This window comes from Volvox carteri (genome assembly GCF_000143455.1).
Source record: "Volvox carteri f. nagariensis unplaced genomic scaffold VOLCAscaffold_111, whole genome shotgun sequence".
NCBI lineage: Eukaryota > Viridiplantae > Chlorophyta > Chlorophyceae > Chlamydomonadales > Volvocaceae > Volvox > Volvox carteri.
This window is the reverse complement of record NW_003307654.1, coordinates 54,054-71,214: the sequence shown is the minus strand read 5'-3', so window position 1 is coordinate 71,214 and position 17,161 is coordinate 54,054. Positions and strand designations below refer to the sequence as shown.

General features: G+C 58.7%; 2 protein-coding genes across 2 annotated transcripts in view; both read left to right on the top strand.

The window, feature by feature from the left end:
* Positions 1 to 10,810, top strand: part of VOLCADRAFT_100271 (uncharacterized protein) — a gene marked incomplete at both ends in the record, with an annotated part of 12,664 nt that extends 1,854 nt beyond the window's left edge. Inside the window, 18 exons of the mRNA XM_002958909.1 lie at positions 77 to 130; positions 618 to 769; positions 1,088 to 1,166; positions 1,737 to 1,828; positions 2,658 to 2,732; positions 3,728 to 3,826; positions 4,112 to 4,151; positions 4,672 to 4,728; positions 5,509 to 5,589; positions 5,682 to 5,710; positions 6,228 to 6,240; positions 6,530 to 6,574; positions 6,934 to 7,076; positions 7,636 to 7,739; positions 8,101 to 8,217; positions 9,155 to 9,279; positions 9,831 to 9,991; positions 10,630 to 10,810. Of these exons, the coding sequence (XP_002958955.1) occupies positions 77 to 130; positions 618 to 769; positions 1,088 to 1,166; positions 1,737 to 1,828; positions 2,658 to 2,732; positions 3,728 to 3,826; positions 4,112 to 4,151; positions 4,672 to 4,728; positions 5,509 to 5,589; positions 5,682 to 5,710; positions 6,228 to 6,240; positions 6,530 to 6,574; positions 6,934 to 7,076; positions 7,636 to 7,739; positions 8,101 to 8,217; positions 9,155 to 9,279; positions 9,831 to 9,991; positions 10,630 to 10,810 (1,647 nt within the window). The remainder of the gene's footprint in view (positions 1 to 76; positions 131 to 617; positions 770 to 1,087; positions 1,167 to 1,736; positions 1,829 to 2,657; positions 2,733 to 3,727; positions 3,827 to 4,111; positions 4,152 to 4,671; positions 4,729 to 5,508; positions 5,590 to 5,681; positions 5,711 to 6,227; positions 6,241 to 6,529; positions 6,575 to 6,933; positions 7,077 to 7,635; positions 7,740 to 8,100; positions 8,218 to 9,154; positions 9,280 to 9,830; positions 9,992 to 10,629) is intronic.
* A 3,423-nt stretch (positions 10,811 to 14,233) lies between these two features.
* Positions 14,234 to 17,161, top strand: part of VOLCADRAFT_100270 (uncharacterized protein) — a gene marked incomplete at both ends in the record, with an annotated part of 7,680 nt that continues 4,752 nt past the window's right edge. Inside the window, 6 exons of the mRNA XM_002958908.1 lie at positions 14,234 to 14,746; positions 14,804 to 14,839; positions 14,930 to 15,000; positions 16,231 to 16,341; positions 16,696 to 16,849; positions 17,082 to 17,118. Of these exons, the coding sequence (XP_002958954.1) occupies positions 14,234 to 14,746; positions 14,804 to 14,839; positions 14,930 to 15,000; positions 16,231 to 16,341; positions 16,696 to 16,849; positions 17,082 to 17,118 (922 nt within the window). The remainder of the gene's footprint in view (positions 14,747 to 14,803; positions 14,840 to 14,929; positions 15,001 to 16,230; positions 16,342 to 16,695; positions 16,850 to 17,081; positions 17,119 to 17,161) is intronic.

The window sequence follows — 17,161 nt, the reverse complement described above, 5'->3', positions numbered from 1 at the left end:
GTCCCCACCCACATCCCCACCCCCACCAACATCCCCACCCCCACCAACATCCCCACCCCCACCGGGCCCAAATCAGAACGACACGTGTACTCTGGCATCCATGAGCTTTCACGACGTACAGTGCTACACGGTGGGTGGTGGCGGGGGGAGGTCAGCGGGGAACATCGCATGTCGCGTGCTGCGTGTGTCTAGGGAGGGTGTATGTATGTATGTATGTATGTATGTATGTATGTATGTATGTATGTGCGTATATCTGAGCTTGTGCACTGGGAGTGCAATTCTCTTTCCCCGCCGGCCCCGGCTGTAACGTATGTGAGTTTGTTTGTCGCTCCTCAAGGGGTCCGGTCACCTAGTCTTTCCCTCCTAACCGCCCACCGGTCTGTTCTGGCCACGGACATTATGTTGTTGTTGGTGGTGGTGATGATGGTGGTGATAGTGGTGGTGTACACCCACATCGCGCATATTTAAAGACAGTAAAGCCAAATATATATTATAATCGCGACCCCTCCTCCTCGTTCCCACTTTCTCCCCCCGCTCCTGGGTACGGCACCCGTCCTTGACCGCACGGCCTCTACATACACACATTCTCCCCCCCCATCCCGCACTATCCCCTCCAGTTCCCCGACCTTCCCCCCGAGCAGCAGTACAGTCAGATGCCCTCCCTGGACCAGCCCGGTGTGCAGTACTACCGCGGCAGCATCAACCGGGTGGTTGACCTGAAACCCGTGGGGCCAGCGGAGGGGCTGGTGGGACGTGACATCTGGTCGCGGTGAGTGGGGGGGGGTAGGGAGCGGGAGGGGGGATGAAGAGGAGGGACAGATCACCCCGTGTGGTGTGTGATATGTGGGGGCCAACTGTATAATGCAAGATGCGAAGGGTCCACTTGGTTGGGTACGTGGGGCCCTTTTAGAGGAGGGGGGAAAGGGTCAGCTGTCCGTGGTCGTTTCCCGGTGCTGGCGCTGGTGCTGGTGTCCGCTTGTACGACACTCAGGACCTTCCTCCCTCGGCATGTCGTGTTGAGGTCTGCAGCTCCCAGTCAGTGATACCCCTCCCCCCTCCCCCCTCCCCTCCCCGCTCTAATGGACAGAGCTTATTTAGGCCTGCCTCCGGAGAAGTGCGGTACAACCAAATGCCATGGTCGGGGGGCGTGTGTGTTGGAGGTGCAGGTGAGAGGATCCTTTCAGGGGTCGGGCGTGCGGGCGGGGACGGGTGGGGAAGTGTGTGTGTGTGTGGGGGGGGTAGGGTTAGGGGGCCTCCGTGGGAGGCCGGTAGGAAGGGAGCTCTGGGGTGGGGTGAGGGGGTTTTGGTGAGGGGGGTGAGGGGACACCCCCTGACGGCTCCCACATCACAGTGCCCACAGGGCTGGGGGGGAGGGGGACAGAGGCGAAGGAAAAGGGAAAGGGAGGGGAACGGAAACAGGTCCGCAGCCGCTGCCTTCCTTTTCCTTGATTCAGCTTGGCGTGATGGACTGTGTGTTACTGAGGGTGTGGTGGCTGAGGCGGCTGGCGCTGGAAAGAGCGATACGCAGCGTGCAGCACCCCTCCTCATCGCTTTGGACTCCTACAGTTGGCAGTTGGTCGTTTGTTCCTCCTTGCTTCATGTGTCGTCCCCTCAACCCTCCTTCCTTTTCCCTGCACATTCCATCTTGCGGGCCAATCCTACCCTCCCCCCGGTCCCCTGACAGCACCTTGTCGTACCCCCCCGGTCCTGCCCCCTTCCACTCGTGTGTGTGTCAGTCCACTGAACTGGACGCCCTCCGTACGGCAACTGAGGGAAACTACTCTCCGTACTGCATGTGCTACAAAGGTTATATGGGGCACCATTGCAAGTAGGTGTGGGTTGGGTTGGGTTGGGTTGGGGGAAGGGGAGGAGGGGGCAGAGGAGGGTGGCGAAGAGAGTGGTGCGGGCGCCTCACCTCACCTCACCTCACCTCACCTCACCTCACCTCACCTCACCTCACCTCACCTCACCTCACCTCACCTCACCTCACCTCACCTCACCCTGCGGGAGGTTTCTCTTTCCCGTTGCCCCTTGCTCTGCTGGGGAGGGAGGCGATGTTGTGCGGTCTGTAGGTGTGGTGTGTACTGCGTGTCGGGTTGTCGGGCGTATCGTCAGCACGTGTTCCGGAAGGGAGCTCAGGAGAGTGGACATTACCCCCCCACTAGCACTAGCACTAGCACCGGTCGACTCCCTCTCATCAGCATGTTATATAGCCCAGTTGTTAGGGACCCCCTGCCTCGTCCTCCTCCTCCTACAGCTACATCTACAACACAACTACTACTATTACTATTACTACTACTACTACTACTACTACTACTACTACTACTACTACTACTACTACTACTACTACTACTACTACTACTACTACTACTACTACTACTACTACTACTACTACTACTACTACTACTACTGCTACTACTATATACTATTATTACTATTATTATTACTGCTTCTCCTACTACTGTTATTGCTACTAATACTACTATTATTACTATTACTACTATTATTACTACTATTATTACTACTACTATTACTACTGGGTTCCCAATCTCCCCGACCTCTTTCCCCCTTCCGGGGTAGATCTATCTATTGCGTGTCACCGACCCCCCTGCTCCTCTCCCCCCTTCTTCCCCCCTTCTTCCCCCGCCTACCCCCAGCGAGGACATGCTGGAGTTGTGTCCTAGCAACTGCCGGGGGCGTGGACGCTGTATCCGGGGGTTCTGTCACTGCAAGTACGAGAAAGGGACATACGTACATGCATGCATACACACATACATACATCCCCCCCATGGATGGAGGGGCTGCGGAGTGTGTTGGCAGTCTGAGTCGGGGTCGAAAGCACACAAGACTAACTGACTTGTGCTGTGTGCTCCCGACCCTTGCGCTGTGTTTCGGCTTCGGCCCCCGGCTCTCGCGGCCCACAGTGTAATCTAAGTCATACATGCATACATACATACATGCATACATACATACATACTTACATACATACATACATACATACATACATACATACATACATACATACATACATACATACATACATACATACATACATACATACATACATACATCATGGCGCATCACCCATGAGCCAGCTGACCCAACCGCCGCGTGAATGGAAGTACCTGTTCGACTGATCGCTCGCATCCTCCAGGGGGAAGGAGGGGAGAGGAGGCGCATGCCTAATATCAGATGCGGTATCTGAAGCAATTGAGGGGTTTAAGGAGTTGAAGTGTTGGTGGATTGCTGGCGGGAAGATGAAGGGAAGCGGAGATACTGTCTGATGGGGGCCCTTAGCCTTTTCACATCAGCACCAACCCCCCCGACACAAACACACTCACACAGACACAGCATTCGCTGGCTCCTCCATCCCGCACACGCGTTGCCCCTTCAGCCTTTACCCGCCCGGTATGACCCCGTAGGTGCGGCTCCTTACCATACCCTCCTTTCCTGAGTTCAACACCACCCTGGGCCCGGGGGCCCCCGCTCTACTGCACCACCAGCTGATTGTCCCACAACCGCCCTAGGTGTACAGGTCGGGACATCGAGTCCCCCCCCGCAATCCTTCTTTCCCCCGCCCTCCCGCCGCATCCCGCCTGCGTCCTTCATCCCTCCTTATCTCCATGTCTGTCTGTCTGTCTGTCTGTCTGTCTGTGTGTCTGTCTGTGTGTCTGTTCCCTCCTGTCTTTTCCCCCACCTCGCGTGTTGCTGGCAACCCCAACCGCAGTCCCCCCTATTGGGGCCTGGACTGCAGTCGCGAGCGGGCCTGGCAGCTCGCCCCGGGAGCCCCACACATTCCCAACCGCCATGTGCTGAGGATATACGTGTGAGATAACCTGGACAGAGCTAGGGGCAGCTACTGCCAGCACTAGGAGTAGCGGTAGCACTAGCGGGGAGATCACAGACGGATCGGTTAGCGGGTTTTAAGGTTTTTTTGACGTGTTATTCGTTGGGGGTGAGGGTCGCGTTGGGGGTAGGAGGGGTAGCGATGCTTCGTACATGGTCGCATTCCCCGCTGGGAAGGGGGGTGGGTGGGGCGTATTTCCCGCCTCCCTCCGGCAGCACCTCTTTTCCCTTACCCCCCCTCCCGCCCTCCCCCTCCCCGCCGCAGGTACGACCTACCCGCTAACGCGGCCTTCATGGTGGCATTGGTGGGTGTTGGTGTTGGTGTGGAAGTAGGGGCCGTTTGGGGAGGAGTGTGGTGGGCGGGAAGGGGAGGAAGGAGGAGAGGAAGCAGGGGGGTGAGAGGAGGGGGGCGAAGGGGTGTGTGGGGGGGGAAACGTAGATGAAGTGGAGGGGGGGGAGAGGACGACAGGGGTTTCGTAGGCGACCCAGATGCGGCGGTTCCCCCTGGCTGCGGGGAAACGAGGGGGTTGAGAGGAGCACATTGTGTATTTTGGCCGGGTAGAGGGCGGGAATCCTCTTGTGTGGAAGGTCAATGCGTGATTGCGTTTTTAATTTATTTCCCCCCCTCCCCACTCCGTCGCACCCCCGTTCCGGTGCTTCTGGCTGCCGTGCCGTGTTGTAATACACTGAAGTGCATTGTACTGTCCACCGGATTACATGTCCCCTCCTCCCAGGGCTACACCCGCGCTTACCCGCCCCCGCCCCCGCCCCCGCTGCCTCTGCTTCCGCCCCCACGTCCCCCTCGCTCCTCACCTCTTTTCACAGGACGACAACGTATTCGACCTGAACGAGCCCTCCTACCAGACACATCGGAAATTCCTGGTGGGTTGGGCCTTGTGTTGTGTTGTGATATGAATTGTTACGGAGTGGGAGGCTTCTGGGCCATTTGAACACATTGCCATTTCTACGATTTATATACCATACAGCACCATCCACCATTACCACACTGTACTGCGCCACACGAAGTGGAAGTCCAAGGCGGTTGATCCTGCCTACTAGGATTACTCCTCATCCATTCACCCGAACATCCGCAGAGACAGAGGGTTCAGCAATCGCCACCAATCCAGCGTGTGAATCTCGATCCATCAACTGTGATCTTAACTCCACATCTCAGCAGCTAGCCATAATCTCACGCTCCCGACAATGTCGGGGGTCTCCCCAGGAATCGCACCCAGGATCTTAAACTGTATAAGACAGTAGTGTCGCCCAGACCAGATTGTGTTTTTGGGAGCGGGCTGGGCACCCGGCAACTTGGGCGCATGGGTGGTTGTTGGCGGGGTTGTTGGTAGTTTGAGGTTGGGCGTGGAGTACCTTTTTCCCCCTTCCCCCTTCCCTTCCCCCATCCGCCCCTCCTTCCCCCCCTGGTTTGTCTTTTCCCCCCACCTCCCCTCCCTCCTTCCCCCCTTCCCCCTTCCTCCGTCCTCCTTTCCCTCCCCTTCAACCCATTTCGTTTCCGATTTTCGATCGACAGGAACTGCTACTGCGTGACAATGCCGTACGTACAGGTAGGTGTGACTGGGGTGAAGTGGGGGAGGGCGGGGGTTGCTCAGCCTGGGTGCATACACATACACACACACGCGTGTTCACCCTCTCCCCCCAGAGAACCCCCTGGAGGCGAACCTCTTCTTCGTACCCGCCAACGCCTACGCATACTCGAGTAACACGAACCCCCCCACAAACCAGGTAGGGGAGGGGGGAGGGGGGGAGTCGACTGGTGTAGGGGGGTTTCGTTTGGCCACCCGCATGCCGGGGTGTACCCCCCTCGCTTGCCGCAGGGGGTTCGGGTGTTGCCTAAGTGGGCGAGGTGGGGAGGCGCGAGGGGGACCCCGAGGGGGGGAAGGAAGGAAGGAAGGAAATGCGGGGTATGACCGACATGACCCGACCGACATGCGGGGTGCCCTAAAGGGGAGCCCGGGGGTAATGTATGTTTGTGGTGCTAGTGGCCGACGCGTCCTTACCCGCCACCAGCACCACCACCAGTGCCACTGGGTCCTCCCCCTTTTTACCGCAACCGCCGTTCCTTAAGCTTCCATCCAACCGCTGATTCATTTCCCGTTGTTGTACGGCACTGTACGACAGATTGAGTTCGCTCTCAATTACGTTGCCAAACACTATCCGTACTTCAACGCCAGTGGGGGTGCGGACCATTTCGTTTGGACCACCGGTGGGTGGAGGGGGATGGTGGGTCCTGGCAGCTGAGGCGGAGGAGGGAGGTGTCGAGTGCCGAACGCCTGCGGTAGGACCGAGCCAGGTCGGGACGCAGCAGTGCTTTTCACCCCACCCCCCCGCCCCGTCGCCCCGTCAACTTTCGCTTCTTACAGCCTGGGCTTCCCTGTGGGTGCAAAACCAACTAAACATACATACATACAACTAACATACATACAGATAAACAGAGAGCCTCCCATCCCGTACCGCCCCTTTACCAAAAGGTGGAAAAGGATTTTTTTAGAGATAAAACCCGGCAACTTAATTTTGTTACACAGCGGTGAAGAAGTGCCTTTTGACGGGAAGTCATGAAGGGTATTAGTTATGTTAATGCAACTGATATATAGCCGGTTCATTTTAAACCCCCCGTCCCCCTTACCCCGTTGGCCCTTCCTTCCCCCCGCACACACTCACACAGGTGACAGAGGCACCTGCTACCTACCACGCCGGGTATGACGTGTATGTGTGTGTGTATGTGTATGTGTGTGTGCGGAGTGTTGGGGCGGGGGGAAAGAGGGAAGAGGGGCTAAGCAGGAGGGCGACTGTTTCCTGTTGATGTCTGTCGATACATTGCTGTTTTCGCTCATGTTCATGTTCGTTGTTGTCCGTCGTTGGTGGTTGCGGTCGTTGGTGGTTGATGGTTGCAGTTGTTGATGATTGCAAACGTTGGTGGTAGCATTCGTTGGTGGTTATGGTTGCGGTTGTAATGCTGCGTGCAACCCCCGGCACGTCCCCCTTGGCCGTGTCCCCCCCTCCCCCTCCCCCCTCCTCCCGCCCCTGAACGCAACCCCCCCCCACACACACCCCTCAACTGCCACTCAGCTGTCCAACGTGATTCACGTGACCCTGTTCGGGCTCCACGCCAACCTGCGGGACAACACAACGACCTTCCTGAAGCCCGCTCCGGAGCACCACCCCACCTGGGGCTGCTACCACCCCAAGAAAGACGTCCTGGCGGCGCCATGGTGGGTGGAGGGGGGAGGGGGGCGAGGGGGGGAAGGGGGCAGGAAGACGTGCACGGTTGGGCGTTCCCCTTCCCCCCTTTTTGGGTGAAAGGGGGGAAGGGAATGCGGGGAGCTTTTTTACAGGAGGAGAGTAGCCGAGGTAATTGTACGGCACGAGAAGAGGCATGCGAGTCACGGGGTGGTTGATGTTGGTGGGTTGTTGCTTCAGTACGGTCTGGAGGGACCGCAAGTGGCAGTAGCCGTACTAATCGTACTCGTGTGAAAGGGGGGTGCGTGGCTGTGGGTGGGTGGGGGCAGCCGTGGGGGAGGAGGTTGCAGGCGCTGCAAGGTGTGTGGGTACGCACACACACACACACACACACACACACACACACACACACACACACACACACACACACACACGCTGCACCACCACCACCACCTCCTGCAGCACGAGCTGTTAAATACCTGAATAAGCCGCCCCTGGTGAGTGGGCGCCCTGCCGTACTACCGCTGCTGCTGCTGCTTGAGCCGGGAAACATTGGAGCTTAGTGCACGTGTGTGTATGTGTGTACGGCAGGTACGACCATATGCTTGGGTCCAAGGAGGCCGTGCATCTGTACGGCTCGCTGTCGGACGCCGGGGGCGAGGCGCCCAACAGGGACCTACTGTTCTTCTTCGCAGGTGAGTGCGTGTATGTATGTATCTGGGGGGGGAGGGGGGGAAAGGGGGGAAAGATGGATATCCCGAGGAAAGGGGAGTACGGCTCGCTAGGGGTGTTGGCGAGGTGGGGGGAGTCCTTCACGGGTTGGGGCGTCCTGGGGCCTCGGGGTCGGGTGATGGCGGGAAGGGCCCGGGTCGGGGTGTGTGTGTGTGTGGGGGGGTGCATGATGGCCCCGTGGGCTCCCGTGGACCTGGCTGTTTCATCAAATCCTGGATCCAGATCTAGTGTCGTACTTCCACCCGCTCGGCCGAGCCAAAGTACGGCCCCACCTTGTTCACCACGGACCATGTGGACCGACATCCTCGGAACACCCCCTTCCAGGCTCGGTACGGCCGCGCGACACGTCGTACAGTGGCGGCGCCCGCCAGGCGTTATCCGCCCACCTGAAGGCGCTGATGGCCTCGGGGGGGAATTACTCGGACATCCAGTTCGTGGAGGGTGGGTGGTGGTTGCGGGCTGGGGTGGGTTGGGACCGTGCTGGGGCCCCTGTGGGTGGTGGGGGGTGGTGGGGGGTCCACAGGCTGGGGGGCGCGTGTGTGCGTGTGTGTTTTATCATGATCTTGGCCGCGATAAGGGAAATGCCTGTGTGTATGTGTATGTGTATGTGTATGCGCATGTGTATGTGTATGTGTATGCGCATGTGTATGTGTATGTGTATGCGCATTTGTATGTGTATGTGTATGCGCATGTGTATGTGTGTAAGCGTGAAGGGAGGGGGAGGGGAGGGAGATTTGGGGTTAGTGACCTCAGGGAGGTTATCTGGATTGGGGAACTCAGCGTTGTGGAGGTGCGGAGGTCTCCTCCTTATTTCCAGGAGCTGTGGGGGCGGCGGCGGCGGCGGCGGCGGCAGGTCCTGAGGGACGAGGGGGGGGGGGGCCCTGCAGGGGGAGGTGGGGGAGGGGCTCGGGAGGGCTGTAATCGTGATACAGTCCGTGGTCCCCCCCCACCGCTCCCGCCGGCTGCTTGCTGCATGTATCGCCACCTGTCGTGTGGCCAGGTGCCGGCCTACCGCCGGATCGCTGATCTCCCCCTCCCCAAATACCCGTCCTTTGCTAAGTCGCTCAGACCGGCCCTTCCTTCTTTACTGGGCTACTGTTGCCGCTTCAAAAGGGGGGCCCACACTCTCCCGCTCGCGCTGCCCTCCTCATCTCACCCCACCCGCTGGGACAACCCAGCAACAACAACACAATATTAACCAGCAACACGATTTCATGGTGTTGCAACCGACCGATGCACGTGCTTGGGTTTTTTCCGGCCCCCCCTTCCCCCCGTGGTCATGTGCACCTCAACCCACACACTTTTCACAAGTACCTTCCCTCCATGACACATGAACACCTCCCGGCCCTCTCCCCCGGGGGCCCCCTGGGGCGCACAGGCACCGTCCCCGACTATGAGGCGCTGTACATGCGCTCCCGGTTCTGCCTGGCCCCCCACGGTGCTGGTTTCGGAGTGCGGCTCACGCTGGCCATGACACACGCCTGCATTCCCGTCATCATTCAGGTGCGGCTGGGGCGGGGAAGAGGTGGAGGTGTGTGTGTGTATGTATGTATGTATGTACAAGGAGGGATGAGGCCAGGGAGGGATGAGAGGCAGCTAGGGAAAGCGGGTCTCTGGGGCCAGATACGGATCTTGATGGATCTTCTAGATGTGACAGGTGGACCTTGTGTGTGGGGGGGGGGTGGGGGGTGGGGGGTGGGGGGTGGGGGTGGGGGTGGGGGGGTGCGGGGGAGGGTGGGGGGGAGGGTGGGGGGGGAGGGCCGTATCCCCGGCGCTGTGCTTCTGGAGGGGTTGTGGTCAGTGCCACACCCCTCAACCCTACCACCACACTACACCACACCACCACACTACACCACACCCCCACATCACACCACCACCACCACCACCACCACCACCACCACCACCACCACCAACAACAACAACAACAACAACAACAATGCACCTGACCTGGAGCTCATCTAGCATGACTGCTATAGCAACGCTGTCTGTTCGTTTTGTTTGGTTGGCACAACCCCGCTAGCCCCGCTGGCTGCCTTACCTTCCTTTCTGTACAGGATCAAGTTTACCAGCCGTACGAAAGCGACGGCCTCTTGCCGTACAGTCAGTTCTCGCTGCGGCTGTCCAAGTCCGATATTCCGTACATCGTAGACATCCTGCGTTCCGTATCCACGGAGAGACAGAAGCGCATGCGGTTGGCCATGGCCAAGTACCACCAGTGAGTTGTCGGTTGGTCGGTTGGTCGGTGGGAGGGGAAGGGGGGGAATGCAGACAGGCGGAAGTTTCTCCGAATTTCGATGTTTCGAAGTTGGATTAAGTTGGGAGGGAGGGGTGATGGAGAAGCAGCAGCTGTCGACGCCCCAAAAGCCGCAACTGCTTTAGGGGGTGGGGGTTATTGGGGTGGGGGGTGGGGGAACTGGGCAGCAGCGGCCCTCGCCAGCAGTGGGCTAGTGGGTGGTGGGTATTTACCGGGGGGTGGGAGAGCGGGGGCGACACCAGCACATGGGGGAGGAACAGTGAATTCCGTGGGACTGCGGTTTGCTACTGCGACGCGATGCAACGGCAACGGCGGCGATGAGGGATTGTGGGCTTAGAGTGAAACAAGAACGTCTTTGCGGCCTCATACCTTCGGATGCTGCTTATGGCGCCGTTGCATTTACCTCCTAGGGCTTTTACTTCCCCCGCATCCACAGCGGCCACCCTCGCCGTCCCCTCTTGCGCCGTATCCGCGGATGGCAAGGTGTATTGCACGCATCATGCAAACAATCATGCGTGACACGTATCGACCCCCATGCCGTGCCCCCTGGCCCTCTGATCCCGTATCTCTTTGCCCCTCACCCCCCCCCCCGGTTGCAGCGCCTTTCTTTGGGAGCCCTCTCTGGGCGGTCGCGCCTACAACTACACCATCCGGGCTCTCAACCAGCGGCTGCATGGCCTGTGGGGGCACCTGTGGGGTGACCCACATCCAGCCGAACGCCGGCATCTGCGAGTGGCCTGGGATGATGCCCAAGATGAGGGGGAGCTGGCTGATATGTGAGCAGCCAGGGAGGGCGGTGGGTTGCGGTACGGCGTGTCATTGTCACGTTCAGTCGCATTAGGGGTGGGGGGTAAGGGAAGCAGAGGCCGGGAGATGTTTGGTCGGGGGCGTGAAGGAGACGGGGGAGCAGCAGTGGACGCGGAGGGACTGAGCGCGGACTGGAGGGGTGTGTGTGAGGCGGGAGGGTGGCAGGTGGGAAGGCATCTGGATGGCGTAGGGAAGGAAGGGAAGGGAAAAAGTTCTAACTAGTAGTTCTAACCGTCGTCCGGTTTCGGAGGCTGGGTTGCTGCTGGTGGAAGGGACCCCCCCGCTGATGGTGGCGATGATGATGATGATGATGGCAGTGCGCTACTCTGACAGTACAGCCTCAATAATTATTGACCACAAGCAAGTCAGACGGACGGACAGACGGACAGACAGGACTGTGCTGCTGCGCTTAATAAACTGCCTGACCGGTAGCTAAGTACGGTTTGCCACGACCGGACTTTCCCGAGCAGTTGGGAAAGGGTGCGAGCCCCTTGTGTGTGTGGGGGGGGTATAGGGGGTTGGAGGGGTAATGAACTGAGCCGCGTGTGTGTCTTTGCATGTATGCATGTGTGCATCGATTGTGCAGGGATGGTACGTCTCCCAGTCTTCCGTGTAACGCTAGTGGCCGCCGTACCTCCCGTACTTCGCACCCTTCATCCCCAGCAGCGAGTATTACCTAGCTGAGGGGCTGATAACGTAGCGGCGGCAGTTTGCAGTGGATGCAGTGCAGCGCGCTTGTGCATGTGTGTGTGGTGCAGTGCAGTGCAGTGCAGTGCAGTCCACCGGCAATGTAAGCATTTACATGCAACGCGCACGACCACCTCGGCTGCCACCTCGCCGCACGACCCTTCAGGCTCCCGGGTTCGCTGTGTTGGACGGCTGCGTGCGCTGAGCACTGAGCAGCAACGCGCCTTCCTGATGTCCCTTTCCTGGCCCCGTAAAAGGAGCCCCTCGAGGCCCTTCGCCGGGAGCCTTGCAGAGATTGCACTTGCAGGTGTCGTACTGTATTGTGCAACCCCAGGCTACAGAACCTGAAGCTGTCACATTTCCCTGGCTCTCAGACAACAGGACTACGTATATATGTACGTATACATTCATATACATCCATATACGTATCCACATACGTATATATATGTATCCATATACGTATATATATTACCTCATCACCTGGATATATAATATCCAGGTGATTAGTAAAATGGGCGCTATTAGCCCCCGGCCAGCTGCAGACCGGACCAGCCACAACACCATTCGGTCCACAGTAGAACCCAGTCGTAGAAGAATGCATGGGGGGGGCATGCACGTTGTAGGTGGCAGACTTGCAGGTTGGAGAAGTAATAACGTGTCTAGTCTGAGACATAGAGTGCCATCTCTTGCGGCGTGAAATTGCGCACCCCCCTGGTTCCGCAGACGTATCCCGCCTGTAATGCAGTGATCAGGAGGGGTGTGTCTATGTGGGGGCCCTTCACGAGTAGATGATTGCGACGGATGAGCTTGCGGCGGCTTTACGTGTGGTAACGTTGGGGGTCACGGGCTCGTAATACTACCTGAGTTGTTGTGTGGGTGGACGTTCACGGCGGGTGCTGCGATGGCTGCATGACGGCGGGCCATGGACCGAGGCTGGACAGCCGGTCCTGTGCAAGGACTCCGGTTACGCGTTTCGCAGCCCCCACCGGGACGATAATCAGCAATGCAGGGAGGGTGGAAGGGGAGGAAGCACCGATAACGAACAGCACCAAACGGCCCACGGGCAGTCTTGAAAATGTCCACTGCTGCCGGCACGGCCCGTAGCACTACGAGAATAATAATGTACGAAAAGTACTAACACGCACACACACGCTCGGACGGACGCTTCGGTTGCCAAACAGGAGGCTGGCGGCTGGCAGAGGTTACTGACTGACTACTGCTCCCGGGTTCAAATCCGCCTGCCGGCTCCTCGGGTGTTAGAGGAGTGTCGCAATGGGAGGTGGCCCCCCATCATATGGACGATGTAGGACGTGATAAAATCAACTTGCGAACTAACCAGGAACTAAGTTGATGCGCCATTGATCCGCTAGATTTGGTTGGATGCTGGTGGTGAGTTGCCGAACCCAACGAATACATTCTGAAGTCGGATGGGGTGACGGATTAGGGTGCCCCTCTAGCGGCAGGGGAGAGCAGGGACTGCCCCGGGAAAGGGGGCCGCTGGCGAAGTTAACCACCCTGTAACAACATACATACATATAGGCTGGCGAAGTTAACCACCCTATAACAACATACATACATATAGGCAGGCGGCTGGCAGAGGTTAAGGCCTGACTCCTGCTCCCAGTTGACCCAGTCGACCCGGGTTCAAATCCGCCTGCCGGCTCCTCGGGTGTTTGAGGAGTGATGAAATGGGAGGTGGCCCCCCATCTTATGGACGGTGTAGGACGTGATAATATCAACTTGCGAGCTGACCAGGAACTAAGTTGATGCGCCGTTGATCCGCTAGATTTGGTTGGATGCTGGTGGTGAGTTGCCGAACCCAACGAATACATTCTGAAGTCGGATGGGGTGACGGATTAGGGTGCCCCTCTAGCAGGGGAGAGCAGGGACTGCCCCGGGAAAGGGGGCCGCTGGCGAAGTTAACCACCCTGTAACAACATACAGGAGCCCATCCGGCTCCAGAACCAAGGTCGCTCGTCGGTTGAATATTGCAAAAAACATTGGCGTTTCCTCGCAAGCTAGGAAACGATACGTTTTAAGCGAGTGACATGGCGTTGAGAACGGCCGAGGGCGTTACACGTGCCGAAGGTTTCGGGGCTCCAGTAGAAAGTGGTGGATGCGTGCCAACATTTACGGGTTTGCGGGCCATTGCACTCCCTATGGGCCGAGGGGCATATTCGGTGTTATGCTGCAATCCAGCCGCTACGACGCTGGCACGGTTGCGTGAGACGGCACATCTGGCGGTAGCGGGTCTAATGCTATCGTGGGCGAACGTAGGGAGTATGCTCTGAGGGTGAGTTTAAAGGGCTGGTACTGCGGGACGTAACGCTTGGCTCGTGAACCCGCTGACAGCTGGCGGATGTTGATGGAGGTTCTGGAGGAGTGCAGAGATAGGGAAAGGAGAAGACAGGTGCCATTGGACGTGCAGGGGAAGAAGCCGGACGCTCGGATCGGTGACTGTTGGAACAGGGGATAGTGTGTGGTCGCTTTGGATGGGACCGTTACAAAGGTTATCCCCAACGACGACTCTGGTCGCAAACCTGAACTTATGATAAATAGTGAAACATTCTTGTGTATCATTAAAAAGATACAGGTCACTCTTCAATACTTTCCATACTGATCACGCTTCGCCAGTCCTCCGCGTTTACCAGGACCTGCGGAAAACGTGCACGCTCATTTCATTTTTTAATACGTGGTTGTAGAGCTTTAATGATTATGCATCGGCTAGCCGTTCAGCGGACTGCGGTGGTCCGTCCTGGGGCGCTCGTTCGTTTGCAAGTTGGAAAGAGACCGTCGAACTCAATTGTCACACAGATTCGCAAGACAGAGAGCGGTACGCGGCCGCTTCATGTTAACGACAAGCGAAAGGCAACGTTATGCTCGTCCACCTCAGCGGACCGGGGAGGCGCCCTAGTCGCTACCCGCGATATCCCTGAAGGCCGCCTTTCGTATGAAGATGAAGGCCCTGTCGCCAGCGGCTCGTCCGTTGCGACTCGGTTCGTTCCAGCGGGCATGCTGTCTCGCGAAGATTCCCAGATCAGGGACTCCCAGATCAGTCCGTCAGTCCATCGCGATGTACCCGAGGGGATGCTGTCCCGTGAGGAGCTCAGCGACACGGAGCGCGAGTCGGATCAGCGCCAGTTCAACTGGTTCCAGCAGTGGTACCCGGTGGCCGCCCTGGACGCACTCGACCCCACCAGGCCGCACGCCTTCACCCTCCTGGTACGGCCCGTACAGAAGACCGTGAAGACTTACCCAACCCCTCCTGCTGCCCACCAGCATACCAATCCCCACCTGCACCGCAACGCCACCGTGGTGCGCCTTCTTTTCACTCTCCCTATTGCCCCACGGTGGGCCCCCTCCCCCCCTCCCCCATTTCCCCCTCCCCCGCCTACCCCCCCTCAGGGCCAGGATCTCGTGTTGTGGCGGGATGGCTCCGGCCGGTGGAGGGCGTTCAAGGACGCGTGTCCGCACAGGTACGGGAAGGGGCGGGGGGGGGAAGACGAACCACGAGCGATTGAAGCTGCTGCCAAGGAAAGAGTGTACAGGGAGCAGAACTGACCAGTAGGCGGTTTTGAAGAAGCAGTCCTCGGGACGACGTAGTGATGACGACCGCGGAAACCTACCTACCTAGCCGCCAAAACTAGAATAAGTGCGGAAGAAAACCAGTAATGCAAAGCCGTAAAGAAGTAAAGTTAGGTGTAGAGGCGGCGGAAAAGTAGTAAAAAAACTGATGACGTGAGCTGGAATAAAGTTTGCCGCCGGCCTAGCGGCGGCATTGACGAGGTTTGGCCAAAAACTGGCTGATTTGCTGGTAGTAAAAAGCTGGTGACATGCAAGTGCTCCTCCCAAAACTCCAGCACCGACCCGACTATCCTAGTCCGGCTAGCCGACCGACGCCAACGCGATATATACCGACAAAGCTCGAACCTCCTTCGGACTCACCTGGCCAGGCAGCAGAAGCAGCGGGCAAAGGCACATGCGAGGCAGAGAGGTTACGTAAGCAGGACTGCACGTAAAACCTAAGGCAAACGAGTTGGCGGGTCGAGGCGCTTTTATCGGTGACAGTGACCACACAGCCTCGGGTAGCGTGACGGAGGGCAGTGAGGTCCCGGTCTTTGAGGACAGGTCAAGTGAAATGGGCCGTACGGGTACGGGTGCGGGTGTGTCGAGATGTTTTATGGAGGAGAGTAAGGAGGCAATGGGTAGGGGGAAGAGGAGGAAGGGGGGAAGGGGAAGACGAACCACGTGAACGAGTGAAAAGCTGATGTCAAGAAGGATATGGACTGATACACGCCGGAACTAAACAAGCAATAACGAACCAGTCACGACTTGTGAAGAGGGAGTCCTCGCGGTGATGTATGGAGAAGGGGTTTGAGGGGTCGGGGGGATTGCTGCTAGGCTTAGGCGCCTGCGAATTGGGCACCTTCACCCTAGCTATTCCGTAGTAATCACTTCGGTCGTTTGCTGGTGGCCGTGTTGACCCCCTTGAGGGGTCCAGTGCCGTTCCCTTTAGCACACCCTCCTCGCCCACTGCACCGGCGGCCAGATAGGTCTGTCGCCCTTTCCTCCCCCACACACACGGTGCGCTATCACCCGCTGCCTTCCCTTCCCCTTTTCACTCCCTCCCCCCCCTTTCCGTGCCCCCCCCCTCCCTCCCTCCCTCCCGCCCTCGCTCCCTCCCTCCCTCTCTCCCCCCTCCGCAGGCTAGCCCCGCTGTCCGAGGGCCGCATTGAGAAGGACGGCACCCTGCTGTGCGCGTACCATGCATGGAGGTTCGACGGATCGGGGGCTTGTACGGCAATGCCGTTCTGCAGGTGTGTATGTATGTGTGTGTGTCTTAATGATCTGAGCCGAGAAAGGGCTCAAGGACCTGAAGGCCTAAAAGCCGCGAGAAAACGAAATACCGCAGGAGCACGCGAAGCGGAAACTAGCGCCCAAAGGGGATATTGAGTTGCGGCTATACCACCGACCGCAGGTGGCAAGAAGGGCAGGTGGGATGGGCAAGATTGTGTGTGTGTATGTGTGTGTACTTCGATCTACGTTAAACGCAATCAGCCAGATCCTTCTTGCCAACCCACCTGTACATCCCAAATGAAGCACCTGAAGTACGAAACACCCGTACCGCCTTCCCCCGCCCCCCCACCCCCTCCCCCCTCCAAACCACGCAGTCCGGACGACCCAGGTCGCCGCAACCCCCGCAGCTGCGCCGTGTCGTACCCCGCCCTGGAGCGGGGGGGCCTGCTGTGGGTGTGGGCGCAGGGGGGCCCGGGGGCGGAGGAGGCGGCGGCAGCCAAGCAGCCGCCGGTGCCGCCGGAGGTGCAGGTACGGGCGGAGGAGGGCGGGGGGGTTGGGGGGAGGGGGTGAGGGAACAGGACAGGGCAGCGAAGACCTGCTTGTGGGGACCTACGGCCCTGCAGCCGCTCCTCCGGTTGACGATACCGCCTCAGTGGCCCCCTCCGCTCCGAGCTCCCTCACTCCGTTCCGCGGGTGGGGACTCGCACCTACCACCTCCACCACCGCCACCGCCACCACCGCCACCACCACCACCTCGCAGGATGACGGTCGGCCTCGTGCCGGAGTGACCTGCATGGGTTGGTCGCACAGGGACCTGCCGTACGGCCACACGTACTTCAT